At 43.5% G+C, this 23,542-nt stretch overlaps 1 protein-coding gene across 1 annotated transcript in view; it reads left to right on the top strand.

Annotated features, from left to right (window-relative positions):
- The window catches only part of LOC132864446 (E3 ubiquitin/ISG15 ligase TRIM25-like), a 53,645-nt gene extending 43,330 nt beyond the window's left edge, over positions 1-10,315 (top strand). Inside the window, exon 6 of the mRNA XM_060897860.1 lies at positions 9,785-10,315. Within this exon, the coding sequence (XP_060753843.1) occupies positions 9,785-10,314 (530 nt within the window). The 3' untranslated portion in view covers position 10,315. The remainder of the gene's footprint in view (positions 1-9,784) is intronic.
- The last annotated feature ends 13,227 nt before the right edge of the window (positions 10,316-23,542 follow it).

Genomic DNA, 23,542 nt, shown 5'->3' on the forward strand with positions numbered 1-23,542 from the left:
TGTTGTCACGGAAACCAAACTGACCAGAATATATTAAATCAAACTTCTCTCGATATGTATTCAGCCTATTTTACATGAGTTTTTCTAATATTTTTGATAAAAATTGACAAAAGAGAAATTTGTCTATGATTAGAAGTTAACAGTTGAGTTCCTGCTTTAAACACGGGTCTGACACGAGCAAGTTTAAAAGAATCAGGAACAGTACCAGAAGTAAAGGAGAAGTGATAGAGGATCTCCACAGGCTTTGAGATTGAGTTTAATATCTTGAACAGGGCTACAGAAATACTAAAGGGGCCACAAGCCTCGCCAGACTTGAGCCGGAGAAAAATGTCTTGAATTTCTTGTGTCCATGTAGGACTAAGAAGAAAGCTGTCGCTTGTCAGAGAAGCAAGAAAATCTGAAAATATTTTGTTGACCTTTGGTATTGCTTGGCTGATACTTTTACCAATGTCTGCAAAATAAACATTGAACTCATTTGCTAGATCCTTTTACCTATAGGAGTCAAATGGTTTAGCTTATTTCTCTACACTTTGTACTGAGCATACAGGCACTGATTTCTCATCTTGATCGATTTTTCTATACAATTTTTTAATTTTATAATTCATTGTTCTAAGACTGAAGGGAAATCCAAGGTTCAAATTTGAGTTTGATTTCCTTCCTTGACATGGTTTGTCAGAGGAACATGAGTGGTAATAATTTCACCAGAGTTTTCAAGAAAGCTGGAGAATGTCATGAATATCAGGCTCACCATCGGACTGGGTAGAGCAGTCAATTTGTTGAAAATCATAAATGAATGCATCTTCATTGAACCATATGAAATCCATCCATTATCCATAACCGCTTATCCTGTACAAGGTCGCAGGCAAGCTGGAGCCTATCCCAGCTGACTATGGGCGAGAGGCAGGGTACACCCTGGACAAATCACCAGGTCATCGCAGGGCTGACACATAGAGACAAACGACCATTCACGCTCACATTCTCACCTACGGTCAATTTAGAACCAACAATTAGCCTAACCTGCAGGTCTTTGGACAGTGAAGGAAACCCACACAGACACAGGGAGAAGATGCAAACTCCACACAGAAAGGCCCCCATTGCCCACTGGACTTGAACCCAGAACCTTCTTGCTGTGAGGTGACCGTGCTAACCACTACACCACTGTGCCACCTGCCGTAGGAACTCTCTTCTCTAAACTTGCTTATTCAATGGGGAGGGTGAATTGAGTCAATAGACAAAAAGTTGGGAAAATGGTTAGTTAGGTCATTATAAAATATTCCCACTATTTGTAGCATATTTAAGTCATCCAACCATCCACTATCCTTAACCACTTATCCTGTGCAGGGTCAGCTGGGATAGGCTCCAGCTTGCCTGTGACCCTGCACAGGATATAGAGAAGAAACCTTTATTTGGTCACATGCACACTTCAAGCACAGTGAAATTCATCCTCTGCATTTAACCCATCTGAAGCAGTGAACACATGCGCACGCACACACTCCGAGCAATTGGCAGCCACACCAGAGCACCCGGGGAGCAGTCAGTGGTTTGGTATCTTGCTCAAGGGCACCTCAGCCCAAGGCCGCCCTACGTCAACTTAACTGCATGTCTTTTGGATTGTGGGGGAAACCGGAGCACCCAGAGGAAACCCACGCAGACACTGGGAGAACATGCAAACTCCACACAGAAAGGCCCTCGCCGGCCGCTGGGTTCAAACCTGGAACCTTCTTGCTGTGAGGCGACCGTGCCTACCACTACACCACCGTGCCACCCCAATATTTAAGTGAATTAAAATATATATTGTCAATAAACATGGTTGAAAAGAATAGGAAGATAAAATATTGAAAAATTCACCTGTAGGTATCCGAGTGTCTGAATTCATCAGATTTAAGTTTAGGTTGCTCATAAAAATACAAAGCTTTGACTCCTCATGGATTTTATCAATTATTATGGAAAGATTATCCAGAAATGGCTGAAAAGAACTGTTTCAGTGTCTGTATCTCACACCACAAACTATGTTCTTCCAGCCTTCATTATGGAGCTCAACACAGACTGATTCGTCTTGATCAGAAGAAGTATTAAGGTCATCTCTTAGATTATAACTTCAGGAATTTGTTAGGAAGAGTCCAATTTAGAGTGTTGGGAAATGTAATTAAAGCCAGGTAAGTAAAAATTGACAAAACTATCTTTGAGTTGAATGCCAGGTTTCTGAAAGGCAAAGGCTCTTCAATAGATGATCTAAAATACTGAGTATGTCTTGAAATTCATCAAATTATCTGAGAGGCTCCTGATAATATAGTGAAGGAAAGAGAACAACTTGTCAGATAAACAAGAAGACAGTCATCTATATCCCCCGCCCTATATACCAACTATATACCAAGTTTCAAGATATTGTCATGTTTTTCAAGTTCTGCTGCAGGAAGCCAACCCTACCTCTTTACACTGACCTCAGCAGCCCATGGCATAAACCCACTGGAACTTTGGTCCAGCTGAGCTAAAAATTTAAATTTCTCACATTTCTTAGTATCAAAAAGCACATATACATTACTTAATCAACACATATACCAACTTTCAAGACCAAACCACTCATAGTTTTCAAGTTCTGCTCTGGAAACCAAACCTACCCCTAAGACTAACCTGAGAGACTAAGTCTGAAATTGTTTCCATGGAAACATGAAAAATTAAAATTTCTCAAATTTCTTCGTATGAAAAGGCACATCTACATCACCTTGTTAACATGTATACCAAGTTTCAAATCTATATCATGAATAGTTTTGTATATATGCTCTGGAAACTAACCTTGCTCTTAGAAACTAAGTCAAAATCTATTATTATTTAAACATTTGAAAAATACTTTTTTTCCAAAAATCGAAAATGGCAAAAGGCACCAGTTCACATGTTGCTTGATATGTATACAAAGTTTCATGAAGATATCTTCAGTAGTTTTAAAGATTTGGCCCAGAAACTAAAACGTGACCAGACGGCCAGATGGATCGACAGAACCTGTTTCTATATCCTTCTCCAACCTTCGTTTGGCCGTGGGATAATTACAAAATTCTTGAGAAGAATGAAATTTGTGTGGGGAATAGTACCTAGAATTAATATGACAAGGAGTATTAACATCAGGATTTAAATAATTTAGGTTTGGTGATAATTCTAATAATCATAATTAATCTAATAATAATTCTAAGCAGTAACGTCAGCTTGATTCACACACAATTATACTGACAAAGTTGAGGTCAAAACAGAAAAAGACGCCACGATACAACACTAAAGATTGAAGTATTTTGTGTGTACAGAATGCTGAGGGGGTGGCACGGTGGTGTAGTGGTTAGCGCTGTCGCCTCACAGCAAGAAGGTCCGGGTTCGAGCCCCGTGGCCCGCGAGGGCCATTCTGTGCGGAGTTTGCATGTTCTCCCCGTGTCCGCGTGGGTTTCCTCCGGGTGCTCCGGTTTCCCCCACAGTCCAAAGACATGCAGGTTAGGTTAACTGGTGACTCTAAATTGAGCGTAGGTGTGAATGTGAGTGTGAATGGTTGTCTGTGTCTATGTGTCAGCCCTGTGATGACCTGGCGACTTGTCCAAGGTGTACCCCGCCTTTCGCCCATAGTCAGCTGGGATAGGCTCCAGCTTGCCTGCGACCCTGTAGAACAGGATAAAGTGGCTAGAGATAATGAGATGAGATGAGAATGCTGAGGGAAAAGGGAGGAAAATGGAAAAAAATGGCTGAATGTCAAAGCTGTTTGGAGTGGTTCCATCAGGAATGTGAAGCGACCCCAGGGCCTGTTTTTCACGATGGGGGGCAGCAACTGCAGAATCTAAAGGGGATGAGGTTCAGTGGGTGAAGACGGACCACCAAAAGCGAGATTTTGTTCATTAACTTGGTTATTAATGCATAAACACCATTTGATTTTTTTTCTTTCTTTCACCTTGACTGTCGTGACATGCGTGGATTAAATGTACATTATCCTCGATGGGTCAAATTGGAGCTTAATCTTATTTTTATGTAATAAAAAAGGGCTTCATATTTAACAACAAATGCACTGGACTTGGAAAACTGATCTACATTCCTCGCCACAATTTATTAACACATCAGTACCATCTTTTAAACTTAAATGGTCTTCAAAAATCGCAAATCTAAGCTTGAAGGTTGATTTTATAGACATGGTATCTACATTTTAAGCTGGGATTTTATAAAGCTCATGAGCGGACATCGTTACTGCTGAGAATTATGGCAATGACACGATCAATCTCAGAATTCCAGACATGATAAACAAAAGTACAACACTTATTCAGAAGGTCATTAAAGGAACTGCCTCGATCCAAACACAGTGAGGAGAAATCCTGTTCCTCAATAAAAATCAGTAAAGGTTCTCTGAAATGTTACTACGGCTACAGAAGGACTCTGAATCCAACACACACACACACACACACGTTATCCTCTTCATGTTTATCTAAACCTTTTGCTGTGCAGACACAATTATACTGAGCATAAATTCATACAGAGAGAGTGTGTGTGTGTGTGTGAGAGAGAGAAAATAAGAGTACTGAATAACAAAGGTATATAAAAAACTAATGTTTATAAGTTATTTTAAAATGGAAAACTGTGTGAATAATAATGTAAAGTGTCAGAACACTGTTGTGATGTAGGAATTAAAACATGCTGTACATTTCTCTGAACAGTAGGTGTCGCTAGTGAACTCTGTTGAATGAGACTCCGAGCCATGAATCTTTTCGTGAATCACAACCACTGAGCTCTATATAAAACCTGGATGGCTCCGAACCCATTCCCCTCTGTAGAGACGGGTGAAGCCATCTGGACGCCATCTTGCCACTCATATCGAGTGGATTTGGTTTGTGTGTTAAACTGTTGTATCTGATCAAATTTGCCCCAAGAAAAGTATCTCCTGAGTTTTTTCCTTTCATTCCCTCCTCTTATTTTCTCAACTTTACCCCCCCCCCCCCCCCCCCCATTCCTTACATATCTTTATAGCACTTCCCTTCACTGCTACTGGTTTATTTTTTCTCTTTTCCAGTCCAGTCTCTGATCTTTTTTTTTTTAACGGCTTTTACTACTATAATTATCTTTACGGAGATTATTTTAGGTTTTTTTCCTTATACAGTGTATCTTTCTCTTTTGTATATTTATTCTATCTATTTAAATAATAATAATATCAACACAAAAGTCTGTACAATACTTCCTTTCTATTTAGGACAGCTGTTGAAACAGGATTATTTTCTCATGTTATTTGCCATTTTCACTTCATTCTCACAGTCATGTCTTAACAGTATTTATTCATCACATAATTCACTGTCATTTTAGACACAAACGATTCAATTTTGATGCTTTTTCTTTTTAAGATGACACAGTGTTTAGCAAATGGGGTAACGTGGTAAACAAATGTAATAAGAAACACAGCGTCTGACAGTATGGATGCCGGATGCACCATCTGGCCAAATGCTTCAGTGAGATGACGACTGGACTGAACCCACACTCCACAAGCAGTTAACAAAACTCATCTTGCATAGGCGTGAATTATTTTATTTTCCAATGCATACATCATTCATAATTCTGATTAAAGTTGCATTTGTTTGTCACATTGTTTGCCAAGTTGTATTTCTTATTGCATTTGTTTACCACATTAAAAGTTACCCCATTTGCTGAACAGTGCATCGGCTTAAAAAGAAAAAGCTTCATTCTCACGTTTTAGCAGTATTTATTGGTCACAATTTTGATAACTGAATCATTTGTGTCTAAAATGTGACCAATAAATACTGTTAAAATGTGAGAATGAAGTGAAAATGGCAAACTAGACTGCATTTCCACAGAGAAAATGCAGTGTGCTTGCTGAGCTGTAGCAGAACAGCTAGCATACTAGCATGCTAACAGCTAGCATGCTAACAGTTAGCATGTTAAGAGCTAGTATGCTAACAGCTAACATGCGAGCATGCTGACATGCTAACAGCTAACATGCGAGCATGCTGACATGCTAACAGCTAGCATACTAGAGTGGAGGAGCTCCTTATGACATCACTCCAAAGTTCTACCCATTCATTTCAATGGCATGGAATTTTGCCGAAAAGTGGGAATACCAAACGAACGACAAGGGGTAGTGCAACCATTTTAATAAGCATGCCATTCCAGATCGCGCCCTACGTTTCAGCGTTGGAACGGTGTCTCTATCTCGAAAGCTCTAGGAGGAGTAGTGGATCCAAAAAACGGGTGAAACGGAATAATAATAACTAGACTGCATTTCCGCAGAGAAAATGCAAAGTGTGCTTGCCGAGCTGTAGCAGAACAGGTATCATGCTAGCATGCTAAAAGCTAGCATGCCAACATGCTAATGTTAACAGCTAGCATAGTAACATGCTAACAGTTAGCATACTAGAGTGGAGGAGCTCCTTATGACATCACTCCAGAGTTCTATCCATTCATTTCAATGGCACGGAATTTTGCCAAAAAACGGGAATACCGAAGGAACAACAAGGGGTAGTGCAACAATTTTAACAAGCACGGCATTAAAGATCGGGCCCTACGTTTCAGCGTTTGAACGGTGTCTCTATCTCGAAAGCCCTAGGAGGAGGAGTGGATCCAAAAAACGGGTGAAACGGAATAATCTCATCTCATCTCATTATCTCTAGCTCCTTTATCCTGTTCTACAGGGTCGCAGGCAAACTGGAGCCTATCCCAGCTGACTACGGGCGAAAGGCGGGGTACACCCTGGACAAGTCACCAGGTCATCACAGGGCTGACACATAGACACAGACAACCATTCACACTCACATTCACACCTACGCTCAATTTAGAGTCACCAGTTAACCTAACCTGCATGTCTTTGGACTGTGGGGGAAACCGGAGCACCTGGAAGAAACCCACGCGGACACGGGGAGAACATGCAAACTCCGCACAGAAGGGCCCTCGCCAGGCATGGGGCTCGAACCCGGACCTTCTTGCTGTGAGGTGACAGCGCTAACCACTACACCACCGTGCCGCCCCGAAACGGAATAATAATGATCATAAAAATAAAACTTAAGAACAATAGTGTGCTTTTGCAAGCACACTAATAACATGAGAAAATAATCCTGTTTCAATAACTGTCCTAAATAGAAAGAGAGTATTGTACAGCCTTTGTGTTTGATTAATTAATAAATTGATTGATTGATTGAAGGGAAGAAGAAATATACGAAAGAGAAAAATACACTACAGCCCCTTTCCAAAAAATTAGAATCTCATCTCATTATCTCTAGCCGCTTTATCCTTCTACAGGGTCGCAGGCAAGCTGGAGCCTATCCCAGCTGACTACGGGCGAAAGGCGGGGTACACCCTGGACAAGTCGCCAGGTCATCACAGGGCTGACACGTAGACACAGACAACCATTCACACTCACATTCACACCTACGCTCAATTTAGAGTCACCGGTTAACCTAACCTGCATGTCTTTGGACTGTGGGGGAAACCGGAGCACCCAGAGGAAACCCATGCGGACACGGGGAGAACATGCAAACTCCGCACAGAAAGGCCCTCGCCGGCCATGGGGTTCGAACCCGGACCTTCTTGCTGTGAGGCAACAGGGCTAACCACTACACCACCGTGCTGCCAAAATTAGAATATCATGGAAAAGTTGTTTAATTTCCATAATTCCATTCAAAAAGTTAAACTTTCATAGATTATAGATTCAGGGCCCAGAATTTAAACAATTTCAAGTATTTATTTGTTTATTTTTACATAATTTGGGCTTCCAGCTCATAAAACCCACAAAAACAGGAATTCAAAAAATTAGAATACTGTGAACAAATCAGCCCAAATTTTGCAGGGCATGATTGTTTTAAACTAAGTGTCACACACTAATCATCTACTAAACTCAAAGCACCTGCACAGGTTTCCCCAGGTGTCATTAAATTGCTTCAGTTTGGTTCAATTGTCGCAGTTCGGTTCAATATGGGGAAGACTGCAGACTTGACAACTGGCCAGAAAACCATCATTGATACCCTCCATAGGATGGGTAAGACACAAAAGTTCATAGCTAAGGAGGCTGGCTGTTCACAGACTGCTGTGTCCAAGAATATCAATGGAAAGTCTAGTGGAAGGGCAAAATGTGGCAGGAGAAGACGCACGGGCAAAATGTGGCAGGAGAAGATGCACCAGCAAAAGAGATGACCGTGGGCTTCAGCGGATTATCAAACAGAGAAGATTCAAGAATCTGGCAGAGATCCAGAAAGAGTGGAATGAGGCAGGAGTCACAGCTTCAAAAACCACCACATTCAGATGCATCCGGGAGATGGGCTACAACTGTCGGGTTCCTTGGGTCAAGCCACTTCTGAACCTGAGCCAACGTAGGAAGCATCTCAACTGGGCCAAGGAGAAGAAGGACTGGACTGTTGGCCAGTGGTCCAAGGTCCTCTTTTCCGATGAAAGTAAAGTGTGCCTTTCGTTTGGGAATCAAGGTCCAAGGGTTGGGAGGAAGACCGGTGAGGAACAGAACCCAAGCTGCTTGAGGTCCAGTGTGAAATATCCACAGTCAGTCATGATTTGGGGTGCAATGTCCGGTGCAGGTGTTGGTAAACTCTGCTTTCTTAAATCCAAGGTCACCGCAACAGTCCACCAGAATGTTTTAGAGGACTTCATGATTCCTTCTGCTGAGGATCTGTATGGAGATGCAGATTTCATCTTCCAGCAGGACCTGGCCCCTGCCCATACCACCAGAAGCACCAAAACCTGGTTTGATGCCCATGCCATCACAGTGCTTGACTGGCCAGCCAACTCACCGGACCTAAACCCCATTGAGAATCTATGGGGTATTCTCAAGAGGAAAATGAGGGGCACCAGACCCAACAACAAAGAGCTGACAGCAAGCATCAAGGAAATCTGGGCTTCTATAACTTCCAGGCAATGCCACAGGCTGATTGCCTCAATGCCACGTCGCATTGAGGCAGTGATTTAAGGCAAAGGGATTCCCAACCAAGTATTGAAGATTTACATATCATTTTGAAAGTACCATATTTTGATTGATTTGATGTGATCCTAATTTCTTTCTTTTTTTTCTGCAAAAACTGTGAAGTAAATGGTAATTTGTTTACAGTATTCTAATTTTTTGAATTCCTGTTTTCATGGGTTTTATGAGCTGGAAGCCCAAATTGTGTAAAAATAAACAAATAAATACTTGAAATCGTTTAAATTGTGGGCCCTGAATCTATAATCTATGAAAGTTTAACTTTTTGAATGGAATTATGGAAATTAAACAACTTTTCCATGATATTCTAATTTTTTGGAAAGGGTCTGTATATAAGAGAAAGCCTGAAATAATCTCCGCAAAAATAATTATAGTAGGAAAAGAGCCGTTCAAAAAGAAAAATGATCAGAGACTGGATTGGAAAAGGAAATAAATAAACCAGTAGCAGTGATGGAAAGTGCTATAAAGATATGTAAGGAATGGGGGGTAAAGTTGAGAAAATAAGAGGAGGGAATGAGAGGAAAAAACTCAGGAGATACTTTTCTTGGGGCAAATTTGATCAGATACGATGGTTTAACACACAAACCAAATCCACGCGATGTGAGTGGTAAGATGGCGTCCAGATGGCTTCACTCGTCTCTACAGAGGGGAATGGGTTCGGAGCCCTCCAGGTTTTATATAGAGCCGAGGCCTCGCTCGTCATCGGTCACGTGGTTTCGTCTGCCACGCCCCCGTCTACTCCATACGCGCTTCGGAGCCTCACGACAGACAGGTGTCTCACACACACTTCTTATAAATCCTGTGATTAACATCTAACCTGTGGATATTTTATTGTTTTAGATTTCTGTTATCTGACTCTGGATCCAAACACAGTAAATCCTAAACTCATTCTGTCTGAGAAGAACAGAGTGGTGACACGCAGTGGGACAGGACAGCTATACTCTGATCATCCAGAGAGATTTGACTCCTGGGAGCAGGTGTTGTGTAAGGAGAGTGTGTGTGGACGCTGTTACTGGGAGGTGGAGTGGAGCGGTGCTGTGGACATATCAGTCTCATATAAAGAGATCAGCAGGAAAGGAGCGGGTTGTGAGTGTGCATTTGGATTCAACAGTCAGTCCTGGAGTCTGGGGTGTTTTTATTTCTCTGTCTCTTTCTGGCACAACAAAATTGAGACTGTTCTCCGAGGTCCATCATCCTCCAGAATAGGAGTGTATGTGGATCACAGTGCAGGAACTCTGTCCTTCTACAACGTCTCTGACACGATGAGGCTCCTCCACAGAGTCCACACCACATTCACTCAGCCTCTATACGCTGGGGTCGGAATTGGTTCTGACTCATCTGTGAGGTTTTGTGATCCGATGAAAAAATGAAATGTTGGTAAAAGTTGAAATGTTGAGTAAAATTATAACTGAGGTGTCAGATTGAATTTCTCCCTGAAATACAAAGACACTTTTGTGTGCAGAAACTGTGGCACTAATGAATTATTTTCAGAGTGCATCTGTTTTATAGATTAATAAGAAAATAAGTTACATAAATGTCTTAATGCAGAATATAAGATGTCTCTAGAAAAAAAAAATCAGACTATTTTAAATGTCTGCACTATTATGAGATTTATTACACTGATATGAAAGTTTAGAATGTCTCAAATTCTGTTTTTTCTTTGGCAAAATCTGTTTTTTCAGAAATAAAACTTCCTCAAACTACTGCGTCTTTCTGTCCTGCTGCTGGTGGAAACACCCTACTGTGTCTAAGAACATTTTTAACCATTTTGTGTCTTGAACCATTTTCTGTTCAAAAAATAATAATTACACTCACTGTATTCAGACCCCTTTAAAAAATATTTAAAATCTAAAATATGGAATAAATACAGACTCATTTTGCAGGTTTTGGAATCTATCCATATAAAGATTATTTACAAATCATTGTTTTCAGTTTTAATTTCAATTTCCACATACAATATCATCTTTTTCTGATTTTGGGCTGTTTTTCCTCTCAGATGCCTGATTTAATGTCAGTGATGTGTCTCTCTCCCCATGTTCTAAACTCATTTGTACTAGTTTATTGTACTTTAAAACTAATAGATGATGTAATCAATTAAAACAATGTGTTAATTTTAATTACCAGGGCATTAAAACTCCCTTTGTGTTTCTACTTTTTCTATTTCCATTTAAAGGCCAAATGACGACTATTAATCAAACTCAGGTTTATAAAAGATGCTTCATAAACTCAAGATCCAAACACTGTGTCAAAACAAAACTTTATTAAACAGAGATCAATTTAAATCCCAGAGGGAGCGCTCGCGTCTCTCTCCATCACTACACACTGGGAACTGCACACACTTCAGGCCTCACACACCACACACTGGTTTCCTGTGAGGCCTTCACTAATGTGCAGCTCCACACGTGCGCTAGCGTACAGGGAAAAACCACAAACACCACCGATCCAGTATCGTCAGGATTCTCTGTTCAGACACAAATATACAGTACAAAACAACAAAAAGCAAAATAAAACTACAGTTTCAGATGGAACAGCTGGAAAAGGGCTGATGATCAGGAGAAGGACACCTGGGATCCGGTCCTGTTCTAAAGGAATGCCATAATTAGGTGTAAATCATGATATGATGATGAGACTTAAGACCGGCCCACGCCTAGTCGAAACCTCTCATCTCATCTCATTATCTCTAGCCGCTTTATCCTTCTACAGGGTCGCAGGCAAGCTGGAGCCTATCTCAGCTGACTATGGGCGAAAGGCGGGGTACACCCTGGACAAGTCGCCAGGTCATCACAGGGCTGACAGACACAGACAACCATTCACACTCACATTCACACCTACGGTCAATTTAGAGTCACCAGTTAACCTAACCTGCATGTCTTTGGACTGTGGGGGAAACCAGAGCACCCGGAGGAAACCCACGCGGACACGGGGAGAACATGCAAACTCCGCACAGAAAGGCCCTCGCCGGCCCCGGGGCTCGAACCCAGGACCTTCTTGCTGTGAGGCGACAGCGCTAACCACTACACCACCGTGCCGCCCTAGTCGAAACCTGAAGAGGTGAATTAAACAACAAGGTGGAAAAGGATGAAGTGATTTCATTATGAACTTTGTTTTAATGTTCTAGTCATTCAAACAACTCCTACATGGTGCATTGGTTTGGATGTGATGTGTGTAAACAGAAAAGAGGAGATGAGAGGCGTTAAATGCGGTCAAGTTTTTCACTGAGGAATTCCTCTACGTTGTCTGTGTTCCACTTGAGGATGCTGAGTTCTTCAGCGATGTTCCCGTTATCATCCAGCAGCTTCAGTACAGGATCCGAGCCTCGAACGTACTGCAGCACACAAACAAATCACGTCAAATGAACTTGTGGAGCATGGGTTGCATAGTATCAGAACGAACTGGTGTTGAGGTAATTACTCTTCTGTTTTTATTTTTGGGCCTGCCACCCACCGTGTGCCAGTTTTCTGTACTCACATTTTGCTCTGTTAGATCGATGTATTCATCCACTCGATCTGCAATGCCATCGGCCTGTCGGGGTGCAATCTCTGCATTCTCAGCCACTGTTTCTGTACTCCTTTTGTGAGATATCGCTCTTAGTTCATCCGTCTTTGGCAGGGCATCAATCTTTGATTCCAGGATAGAAATCCTCTGTTCTAGTTCTGTGCATTTTCTGCACAATCTCCTGGATTTTTTGCCCCCCGGCATTTTGTTTTAAAAGCTAACTTATCTTGTAAAGGTGAAAAATAAAATGAAGAAATAGTTTTGACTTTGTCGCGAATACATCGATCTAACAGAGCAAAATGTGAGTACAGAAAACTGGCACACGATGGGTGGCAGGCCCAAAAATAAAAACAGAAGAGTAATTACCTCAACACCAGTTCGTTCTTATACTATGCAACCCATGCTCCACAGCCATGCTATTAGAAATAGAGCCAGGTCTACAAACTACAATAGGATTTACAGTCCTATGGAAAATCCACAGCCCATAAGGCTTCAGAACAAATTTGAATGCCTCAGGGATGTGGAAGCGGAATTTTCAGGTGGACTAGCACATCATAGAAAGAGATCGCACCACAACCGAAGAGCTGTGGGAAGAGGCAAAAAGCAGCTCGTAACACCACCTGATCCCACAACGCTTGTTCTTGGTGATTCCACTGTAAGACATTTAAAAGGACATGGGATGATTATTTGCTGCCTTCCAAATGCATCCATCTCTGAAACCAAAGACAGCATTTTGAAACTTATGTCCGAGCATAAAACTATCAAACCTATTGTTGTGCATGTGGGAGCAAATGATGTTTTCAGAGAACAGCTGTTTGTCCAAGATGATTTCAGAAAACTTTTTTCTGACCTCTATAAGACTAGAATACAATCTTTTATCAGTGGCCCACTCCCTGCAAGGGGAAGCTTTGCATTTACTAGACTCTTCAGTCTTAACACCTGGCTTGGAAAAACTTGTTTATTATTTGGTATGAACTTCATAGACAATTTTAACCTTTTCTGGAATCGCAGAGAACTCTTCAAGCCAAATACCACTGAACTCAGCCGGATTGGGACCAAAGTTTTAGCTGATCACTACAGCCTCTCTCTGCAGCATGCATTCTTTTCTCAGCCAACATTGAGCAGAACTGCTGATAAGTGCTCACATACTGACCCAGTTACAGATATCAACAATACCTCTGCAAAGTCAAAACAACTACCCATGCAAGCACAGCAAAGATGCTTCAACAAGGACACACAGCCATCTGGGGCAGACTGCCAAGAACCATCTGGGGCAGACTGCCAAGGACATCAGCAATCACATGGAGAATGTGAGCATGTTGTTAACAATGGGCAGCCACAGATATCTGCATTGCCCATCCAGATTGAGGATCTGACCAAAGACAAGCATGCCAAGGCTGCATCATCCACATCTCGACCCCATGCAAGTATCACAGAGACTGTCATGGAGACACTCACAAAGACCTCACCAAAGTCCCAATCTCAGTCTCGCTCTTCTGACTTTGTTGTACCATCTCCGTCTCCCTGCATGGATTTCCCTAAAAGTATGCAGAGATTGCTGCCAATGGCTGCACTCTCTTTTTCCAGCCCAAATCATTCGCGACAAGCAGTGTACCCAGTTCATTGAAAATCAACCAACAGACTGAATTGTGTTTGCCCAGGACTTTCAGCTGGCTAACAATCTTTTTCACCATCTAAAAAATACATGACATCTCCAATCCTTCCCCCTCCCAACCTCATGGAATATACAGAGAGTCTTGTATGATGTGCTGTGGGTCCCTGCATTGGGTGTAGTTTTGAAAACAAGCTGGGACCCAGTATGCCTATGCCATTCTCTATTCCTGTGTTGATAAGAAATAGAAAACATAGAGCATATTTAACCCAGGGGGTAAACCAGTCTAGTCTCTTTCCTGTTTCAAAACAACATCAGAGTGCTCAAGCGGATATTACTTCTAGACTTTCTGTAAAGCTAGCTCTTCTGAACGTTAGATCACTTTCAAACAAGTCATTTTTAATTAATGATCTTATTTGCAAACACAATCTTGATTTTTTGCTTCTAACTGAAACATGGCTGGATCAAGCAAATAGTGCTACCACCCTTATTGAAGCAGCTCCCCCAAATTTTAATTTCATGAGTGCTACCCGACATGGGAAAGGTGGAGGGATCGCAAATATATTCAAAGCCTCTTTTCAATGTAAACAGTCCTCACTTGGTGATTTTACATCCTTTGAACACTTATGTGCACTTGTTACATGCTCTCCTAACATATTGTTATTAACTATTTACAGGCCTCCGAGACATTCAGCCAAAGTTTTTCTGGAAGAGTTTGGTGAACTGTTGTCAGTCATTTGCTTAGAGTTTGACTGTCTTATTATATCTGGGGATTTTAACTTGCATGTAGATAATCCTGCAAACACTTATGCCAGAGAACTACTTGCACTTATTGACAACTTCAACCTAGTACAACATGGGGGGGGCCGACCCACTCTCGTGGTCATACCCTTGACCTCGTTATCGCAAAGGGTCTTACTGTTTCTACTACTGTTGTTGACCTGGCCTTATCTGATCATTTCTGTGTTTTCTCTGATGTTTCTATGTCCCCTCACATTCAGAACAGCTCAACGACTATGGGTAGGAGAGTCATAAACGACAACACGTGTTCTCTTTGAGCAATCTCTCTTTCGGATCTCAACTAAAATGTCAGACTCTGTAGACGACTTACTGGAAATTTTTAATTTAAATATGACCCAAATTATGGATGATATTGCTCCATTCAAAATCAAAAGAGTCAATGACAAGCAGAAAGCACCATGGAAGCAATACCCAGCTGTTAAATTGCTAAAGAGAGAATGTAGGAAGACTGAAAGAAAATGACGCAAATCTAAACTTCACATCTGTTAGGACTTGGACTATCTCAGCCTCTAGAGGTCGCTATTATTTTCTGTTGTTGTCATGTTTGTTTTGACTGCTAGAGGCCACTATTGTTTCTGTGTGTTGTGTTTTGTTTTTCCATGTGCCTTGTGCCCCACCTAGTCCTCATTATTGCCACCTGTGTTCTATTTTAGTTTGTGTATAAATACTTCCTCAGTTTGGTCCCTAGTCACGGAGTCTTTGTGCTGTTATGTTATCACCTGACACCTCTGTTCCGTGTTCCTCGCCTATGTCTTTATGGTTTTTGTACTTTGCTTTCTTTTGGACTTTTTTGGACTTTGTATTTACTATTTTTGGATCTTCTGAGCGTTTGAATTTTTGCCTCTTCTTTTCTGGTTTTTGGCTCTTTGTTTTGATTTTGAACTTTTGGTTTTTTCGCCGGTTATCTTCTGAGCATTTGGATTATACTTTTGTTTTTGCCTTGGATTGTAAATTTTGTAAATAAACTGTTTTTTTTACTCTACTTTCGCCTCACTCCTCTGCACTTGAGTCATTCCCCTGGTGGCATAGTGGGGGTTTGCTGGATCATTACACCAGCGACCCGGGTTCGATTCCCAGCAAAACCTTAACAGAAAGACTCCGTCATGACTGACTCAGCAGAGGCGTCTTCAACGGTCTACCCGGCTAACCTTCAGGGAAGTATGGCTGCTTTAACACGCTTCGGAGCTACCATGGACACTCATGGACGAACACTTGCAAGCCAACGTGAGGCCCTTGCTTGCCACGAGGTACTGCTTCAGCAAATTGGTAAAACCCTGGCACAGCTGACTCCTCTGCCCGCATCTCCTGCTCCACCATCTGCTCCCGCTCCAGTGCCTCCTGCCACGCTGCCTCCTTCACCTCGTGAACCTAGCCTTCCTGCACCACAGAGGTATGGTGGCAAGCACGGGGAGTGCCGGGAGTTCCTTACCCAGTGCCAACTCACCTTTGAGCTCCAGCCTACCACCTACACTACAGATCGCCGCAAGATTGCCTTTGTGATAACCTTGTTAGCTGGTAAGGCACGAGCTTGGGCAACAACCATCTGACAGGGACCCGAGTGCTCTGATTTCAAGCTGTTTATGGAGGAGATGCTTCATGTCTTCGATCAGGTGGACATCAGTAAAGACGCAGCCAGAAAGCTCATGTCCATCCGGCAAGGAGGAAGCGTTGCAGACTACACCATCTCGTTCCGGACGCTCGCAGCAGTCAGCGGATGGAATGAGACTGCCCTGGTTTCAGCCTTCCACCATGGTTTGTCTGACCCCATCAAAGACTGCCTGGTCTCTGTCGGATGCCCAAATGACCTCGAAACTCTGATTTCACATGCCATTCGTCTTGACAACAGGATTAGAGAACGCCGCCAAGTCCTGAGCCTCCCCGGCTTCACTGCCTCAACATGGAGCCCATCTACCTCCTCCAGTGACTGTCCAGAGCCCATGCAATTGGGCCGTACTCGCCTCTCCGCATCTGAGAGGGAGCGCAGAAGGAGGGACAAGTGCTGCATCTACTGTGGCAAGCCTGGCCACTTCCGAGCATCATGTCCCAAGCTCTCGGGAAAAGGACCGCCCTGTCCAGCTGAGGGAGGGTTGTGACGGGGCCTACCCTCTCTTCTGAACTTCCTGGCCAAGGAGTCTACATCCCGGTCTCCATCTCCTGGGGTGAGTCCGTCCACTCTTGTCAGGCCTTGTTAGACTCCGGGGCGGCTGGAAACTTTATGGATGTCCACTTCACCCGCAGAATCAATGTCCCTACTGCTCCTCTTGAAGTCCCACTGTCTGTGTCTGCCCTGGATGGCCAAGCTTTAGGTGATGGAAGAGTCACCCAAGTTACTTCTCCAGTCCCAAGGTCACCAAGAAGAAATATCCCTGCACCTGATTCATTCACCAGAGTTCCCGGTGATTCTAGGCCTTCCTTGGCTTACCCGCCACAACCCTCGTATAGACTGAGTAACAAGCCAGATTGTGGAATGGGGTCCTGCATGCTATGCCTCTTCTCTGCTCTCTAGCTCTCCTGTGTCTCCTGCCGAGCCTCCTGATCTCACTGAGTTATCTCAAGTTCCCACAGAGTACTGGGACCTGAAAGAAGTTTTTAGCAAGAGCAGGGCCGCTGTTCTTCCTCCGCACCGTGCCTACGACTGTGCCATCGACTTGCTCCCTGGGGCTACCCCTCCTCGTGGCAGACTGTTTTCCCTCTCTCAGCCAGAATGCAAGGCCATGGAGGAGTACATCAAGGACGCTTTGGCCTCTGGGTTCATTCGACCCTCCACCTCACCCGCTGGTGCCGGCTTCTTCTTTGTCGGCAAGAAGGATGGGGGGCTCCGGCCATGTATTGATTACAGGGGCCTGAACAAGATCACTGTGCACAACCACTATCCCCTTCCACTGATGTCCACAGCATTTGATCTGCTCCAAGGCGCCACTGTCTTCACCAAGTTGGACTTACGGAATGCATACCACCTCATCCGCATCCGACAGGGAGATGAGTGGAAGACTGCCTTTAACACCCTGTCTGGGCACTACGAGTACCAAGTTATGCCCTTCGGACTCACCAATGCGCCAGCAGTGTTTCAGGCCCTTATCAATGACGTCTTGAGGGATATGATCAATCAGTACATTTTCATCTACCTCGACGACATCCTAATATTTTCCAAGACCATGCAGGAGCACCGCCACCATGTCCGCCAGGTTCTCAAGAGGCTGCTACAGAACAATCTGTTTGCCAAAGCCCAGAAATGTGAGTTCCATGTTCCCGAGGTCTCCTTCCTGGGTTTTATTGTACGGACGGGACAACTCCAAATGGACCCAGCCAAGACCCTGGCCGTCCGGGACTGGCCTACTCCCAAGTCCGTCAAAGAAGTTCAGCGGTTCTTAGGATTCGCTAACTTCTACCGCAAGTTCATCAGGAACTTCAGTTCCGTAGCAGCACCCATATCGGATCTCACCAAAAAGACTGGTGGATCTTATGTCTGGTCTCCTCAGGTGGAAAAGGCGTTTAGGGACCTCAAGCACCGCTTCTGCATGGCACCCATCCTGGTCCTCCCAGACACATCGCAACCATTCGTCATCGAGGTGGACGCCCCGGACAGTGGCGTCGGCGCGGTCCTCTCTCAGCGTTCAGAGGGAAAGCTGCACCCCTGCGCTTACTTCTCCCACCGCCTGAGCCCTGCGGAGTCCCGGTATGATGTGGGGGATCGGGAACTGCTCGCAGTCAAACTGGCCCTTGAGGAGTGGAGGCACTGGTTGGAGGGAGCACAACATCCATTCCTGGTTTGGATGGACCACAAGAACCTGGAGTACCTCCAGCAAGCCAAGAGACTGAATGCATGACAGGCTAGGTGGGCCTTGTTCTTTAGCCGATTTAATTTCACCCTATCGTACCGCCCTGGCTCTAAGAACACCAAACTGGACGCGCTCTCCAGGCTATTCTCGCCCAACAACAGGGAGAGTGAAGTTGGGCCTATTATCCCTGTGTCTCAGATTGTGGCCTCTGTCCGCTGGGGTGTTGAGGAGGCCGTCCGACAAGCTCAACGCCAGGACCCCAGCCCTGGGACGAGGCCACCGGGTCTCCTGTACGTCCCCCATCAAGCCCGGGCCAAGGTTCTTCAGTGGGATCATTCATCCCCTCTCACCGCCCACCCGGGAGCCCGGAGGACCCTGGACTTCTTGAAAAGATGCTTCTGGTGGCCAAGCATGGAGAAGGAAGTGAGGTCATTTGTCCTGTCCTGTGAGGTGTGCACCAGAACCAAGAACCCACAACAGCATCCCCAGGGCCTCCTGCATCCTCTGCCTATTCCCTGGTGTCTCTGGTCCCATGTGGCGGTTGACTTCATCATGGGTCTTCCCGACTCACAAGGTAACACTGTCATTTTGGTCATTGTCGACAGATTCTCCAAAGCCTGCCGCTTCATACCACTGTGCAAACTTCCTTCTGCTCTTGAAACAGCCAAAATTATTTTTACCCATGTCTTCCGAGTCTTTGGTCTCCCGCGGGACATCGTCTCAGACCGGGGGCCCCAGTTCTCCTCCCGAGTGTGGCGGGGGTTCTGCAAACTCATCGGGGCCACTGCCAGCCTCTCTTCTGGGTTCCACCCCCAGTCCAACAGCCAGACTGAGAGGCTCAACCAGGACCTGGAAACCACCCTGCGAGGCCTGGCGATGGATAACCCAACATCTTGGAGCACCTGGCTGCCATGGGCAGAGTACGCCCACAACACCCTGCAGTCATCTGCCACCAGGTTGTCACCGTTCCAGTGCCAGTTTGGGTTCCAGCCACCTCTGTTTCCAGAACAGGAGGAGGATGCTGGGGTGCCCTCGGTCAACCAGTACGTGAGACGGTGTCGCAAGACCTGGAACAAGGTCAGGAGGACCCTCATCCAGACTTCCAGGGCCAACCAGACTCAGGCCAACCGCCATAGAAGGCCTGCCCACATTTTCTGCCCTGGGCAGTGGGTTTGGCTGTCTGCCAAGGACCTCCCGCTGCGGGTGGAGAACCGCAAGCTTGCTCCTTGCTACATTGGCCCCTTCAAGGTTGTGCGCAGGGTGAACCCTGTCGCCTACCGGCTCCAGTTGCCCCGGACTCTAAGGATCAACCCCACATTCCATGTTTCCCTGTTGCAGCCTGTACTGTCGTCCACGTATGCCCCTGCCCCTAGGAACCCCCCCGCCCCCCCACATCTTCCAGGGTTAGACTGTGTTCACCGTGCGCCGTCTGCTGGACTCCCGTCAGGTCCGTGGCGGGCTTCAATATCTTGTGGACTGGGAAGGCTATGGCCCTGAGGAATGCTGTTGGGTCCCCGCCCGGGACATTTTAGATAAAGAACTTTGCCAGGACTTCCATTTGGCCCATCCTGAGCATCCTGGGAACGTCAGGAGACGCTCCTTGAGGGGGGGGGGGTCCTGTTAGGACTTGGACTATCTTGGCCTCTAGAGGCCGCTATTATTTTCTGTTGTTGTCATGTTTGTTTTGACTGCTAGAGGCCGCTATTGTTTCTGTGTGTTGTGTTTTGTTTTTCCATGTGCCTTGTGCCCCGCCTAGTCCTCATTATTGCCACCTGTGTTCTATTTTAGTTTGTGTATAAATACTTCCTCAGTTTGGTCCCTAGTCACAGAGTCTTTGTGCTGTTATGTTATCACCTGACACCTCTGTTCCGTGTTCCTCGCCTATGTCTTTGTGGTTTTTGTACTTTGCTTTCTTTTGGACTTTTTTGGACTTTGTATTTACTATTTTTGGATCTTCTGAGTGTTTGAATTTTTGCCTCTTCTTTTCTGGTTTTTGGCTCTTTGTTTTGATTTTGAACTTTTGGTTTTCTCCCCGGTTATCTTCTTAGCGTTTGGATTATACTTTTGTTTTTGCCTTGGATTGTAAATATTGTAAATAAACTGTTTTTTTTTTTTTACTCTACTTTCACCTCACTCCTCTGCACTTGAGTCATTCTCCTGGTGGCCTAGTGGGGGTTTGCTGGATCATTACACCAGTGACCTGGGTTCGATTCCCAGCAAAACCCTAACAACATCCATTATCAAATCCATAAAGAGATGCTTTATAATTATGAAATTGGTAAAGCAAGACAGTCTTTCTTCTCCAACATCATCAACAGGAATATGAACAATGCCCATGTGCTATTTTCAACAGTAGAGAAGCTAACTAATCCCCCACCACAATTAGCACCTGAACTTCTCTCAGTTAATAAATGCAATGAGTTTGCATCCTTCTTCAAAGGTAAAATTGATAAAATTCGGCAGAATATTGCTCATAATATATCTCAGTTGCAAATAACTGAAAAGCTTCAATCACCAGTGACACAGACAGACAATTTCAACACAATGTCCAAATTTTGTTTGATTACGAGACTCTTGAAAAAACTGTACAAAATCTCAGTTCCTCAACATCTGAATTGGACATTCTGCCCACCAACTTTTTTAAGTCTGTTCTACACCTTATAATTACAGATGTGCTTCAGATCATAAATACATCCGTAGAGACTGGCATTTTTCATGTGTCCCTGAAAAAAGCCGTTGTAAAGCCCCTACTTAAAAAGAATGATCTGGATGCTTCAGTATTGAACAACTACAGGCCAATATCAAATCTACCATTCATCAGGAAAATCCTTGAAAAAATTGTCTTCAATCAATTAACTGCCTTCTTGATATCAAACAGCTGTTTTGATAACTTTCAGTCAGGATTTCGTGCCAATCATAGCACTGAAACAGTGCTGATTAAAGTTATAAATGACATACGTCTTAATACTGATGCAGGCAAAACATCGGTCCTGGTGTTACTGGACCTCAGTGCAGCTTTTGATACTGTTGATCACAACATACTGCTATATCGACTTGAACACTGGGTTGGGTTGACTGGTAAAGTTATCAATTGGTTAAAATCATACTTAAAAGATAGAAGCTTCTTTGTTACCATGGGAAATTGTACCTCAACATCAATGTCCTTGACCTGTGGTGTCCCCCAGGGGTTGATCCTTGGACCATTACTATTCAACCTTTATATGCTCCCACTTGGACAAATTATCAAGAACAACACAATTTTGTATCACTACTATGCAGATGACACCCAAATTTATTTTGCTCTATCACCTAATGATTATACCCCCCTTGAATGTCTCTACCAGTGTATCGACCAAATCAACAACTGGATGTCACAAAATTTTCTTCAGCTGAACACAGATAAAATAGAAGTAATTCTATTTGGGAAAAAAGATGAAAGACTTAGGATTACCACTATTCTTGACACAAAGGGGATTAAAACAAAAGACATGGTTAAAAATCTTGGTGTTTTCATTGACAGCGAGCTAAACTTTGACAGTCACATGAAAGCAATCACTAAATCGGCATTTTATCACCTAAAAAACATTTCCAAACTAAGAGGACTTATGTCAAAAAATGATCTGGAAAAACTTATACATGCCTTCATCTCTAGTAGGGTAGATTACTGTAATGGCCTTTTCACAGGCCTGCCAAAAAAGACCATCAAACGACTTCAGCTGGTTCAAAATGCAGCGGCTAGGGTTCTCACACGAACAAAAAGAAGAGAGCACATTACTCCAATTCTAAGGTCCCTTCACTGGCTTCCAGTAAGCTACAGAATTGACTTTAAAGCATTGCTGCTGGTGTACAAATCTCTAAATGGTACAGGGCCCAATTACCTCTATGACATGTTGCAGTGGCCTAACCCAATCAGATCTACCAGATCGCAGCAGCAAAATTTACTGGTAAAACCTGTTGTTAAAACAAAGTGTGGTGAAGCAGCTTTTAGCTACTATGCAGTACAGCTATGGAACCAACTCCCAGAGGACATTAAAAATGCTCCTGCTGTTGACAGCTTTAAATCTAGATTAAAGACCAGGCTGTTTTCAGATGCTTTCTGCTAACTGATAAATATCATCTTTACATGTTTTAAACTTTACTTAACTTTTACAGTCTCTGCATGTTTTAAACTTTACTTAACTTTTATTCTATTTTATTCTGCTGTTTTTTACTGAACTTTTACTTCATTTTATTATTTTATTTCTACTATTGTTTAATTCTTATTTTTTTCTCTCTTCTTCCCCCTTTATTTTATGTAATTTTATTTTCTATTGTTTACTGTTTTGCTTTTACCTCTGTAAAGCACATTGAACTGCCACTGTGTATGAAATGTGCTATATACCATAAATAAACTTGCCTTGCCTTGCCTTAAAGACTAAACTTCAGACAGAAAGGCCCACAAACAAACAGCAACTGAAAACTGCTGCAGTAAAGGCCTGGCAGAGCATTAAAAAGGAGGAAACACAGCGTCTGGTGATGTCCATGAGTTCAAGACTTCAGGCAGTCATTGCCAACAAAGGGTTTTCAACCAAGTATTAGAATTGAACATTTTATTTACAATTATTTAATTTGTCCAATTACTTTTGAACCCCTGAAATGAAGGGATTGTGTTTAAAAATGCTTTAGTTCCTCACATTTTTATGCAATCATTTTGTTCAACCCACTGAATTAAAGCTGAAAGTCTGAACTTCAATTGCATCTGAATTGTTTTGTTCAAAATTCATTGTGGTAATGGACAGAATCAAAATTAGAAAAATTTTGTCGCTGTCCAAATATTTATGGACCTAACTGTATATTAGAGGGTTACAATGCAGATAAACTGATAAGACATGCCTAACTGCAAAATCATGAATCTACGAACTTTTATTTCAT

This window comes from Neoarius graeffei, chromosome 17, assembly GCF_027579695.1.
Source record: "Neoarius graeffei isolate fNeoGra1 chromosome 17, fNeoGra1.pri, whole genome shotgun sequence".
Classification (NCBI taxonomy): domain Eukaryota; kingdom Metazoa; phylum Chordata; class Actinopteri; order Siluriformes; family Ariidae; genus Neoarius; species Neoarius graeffei.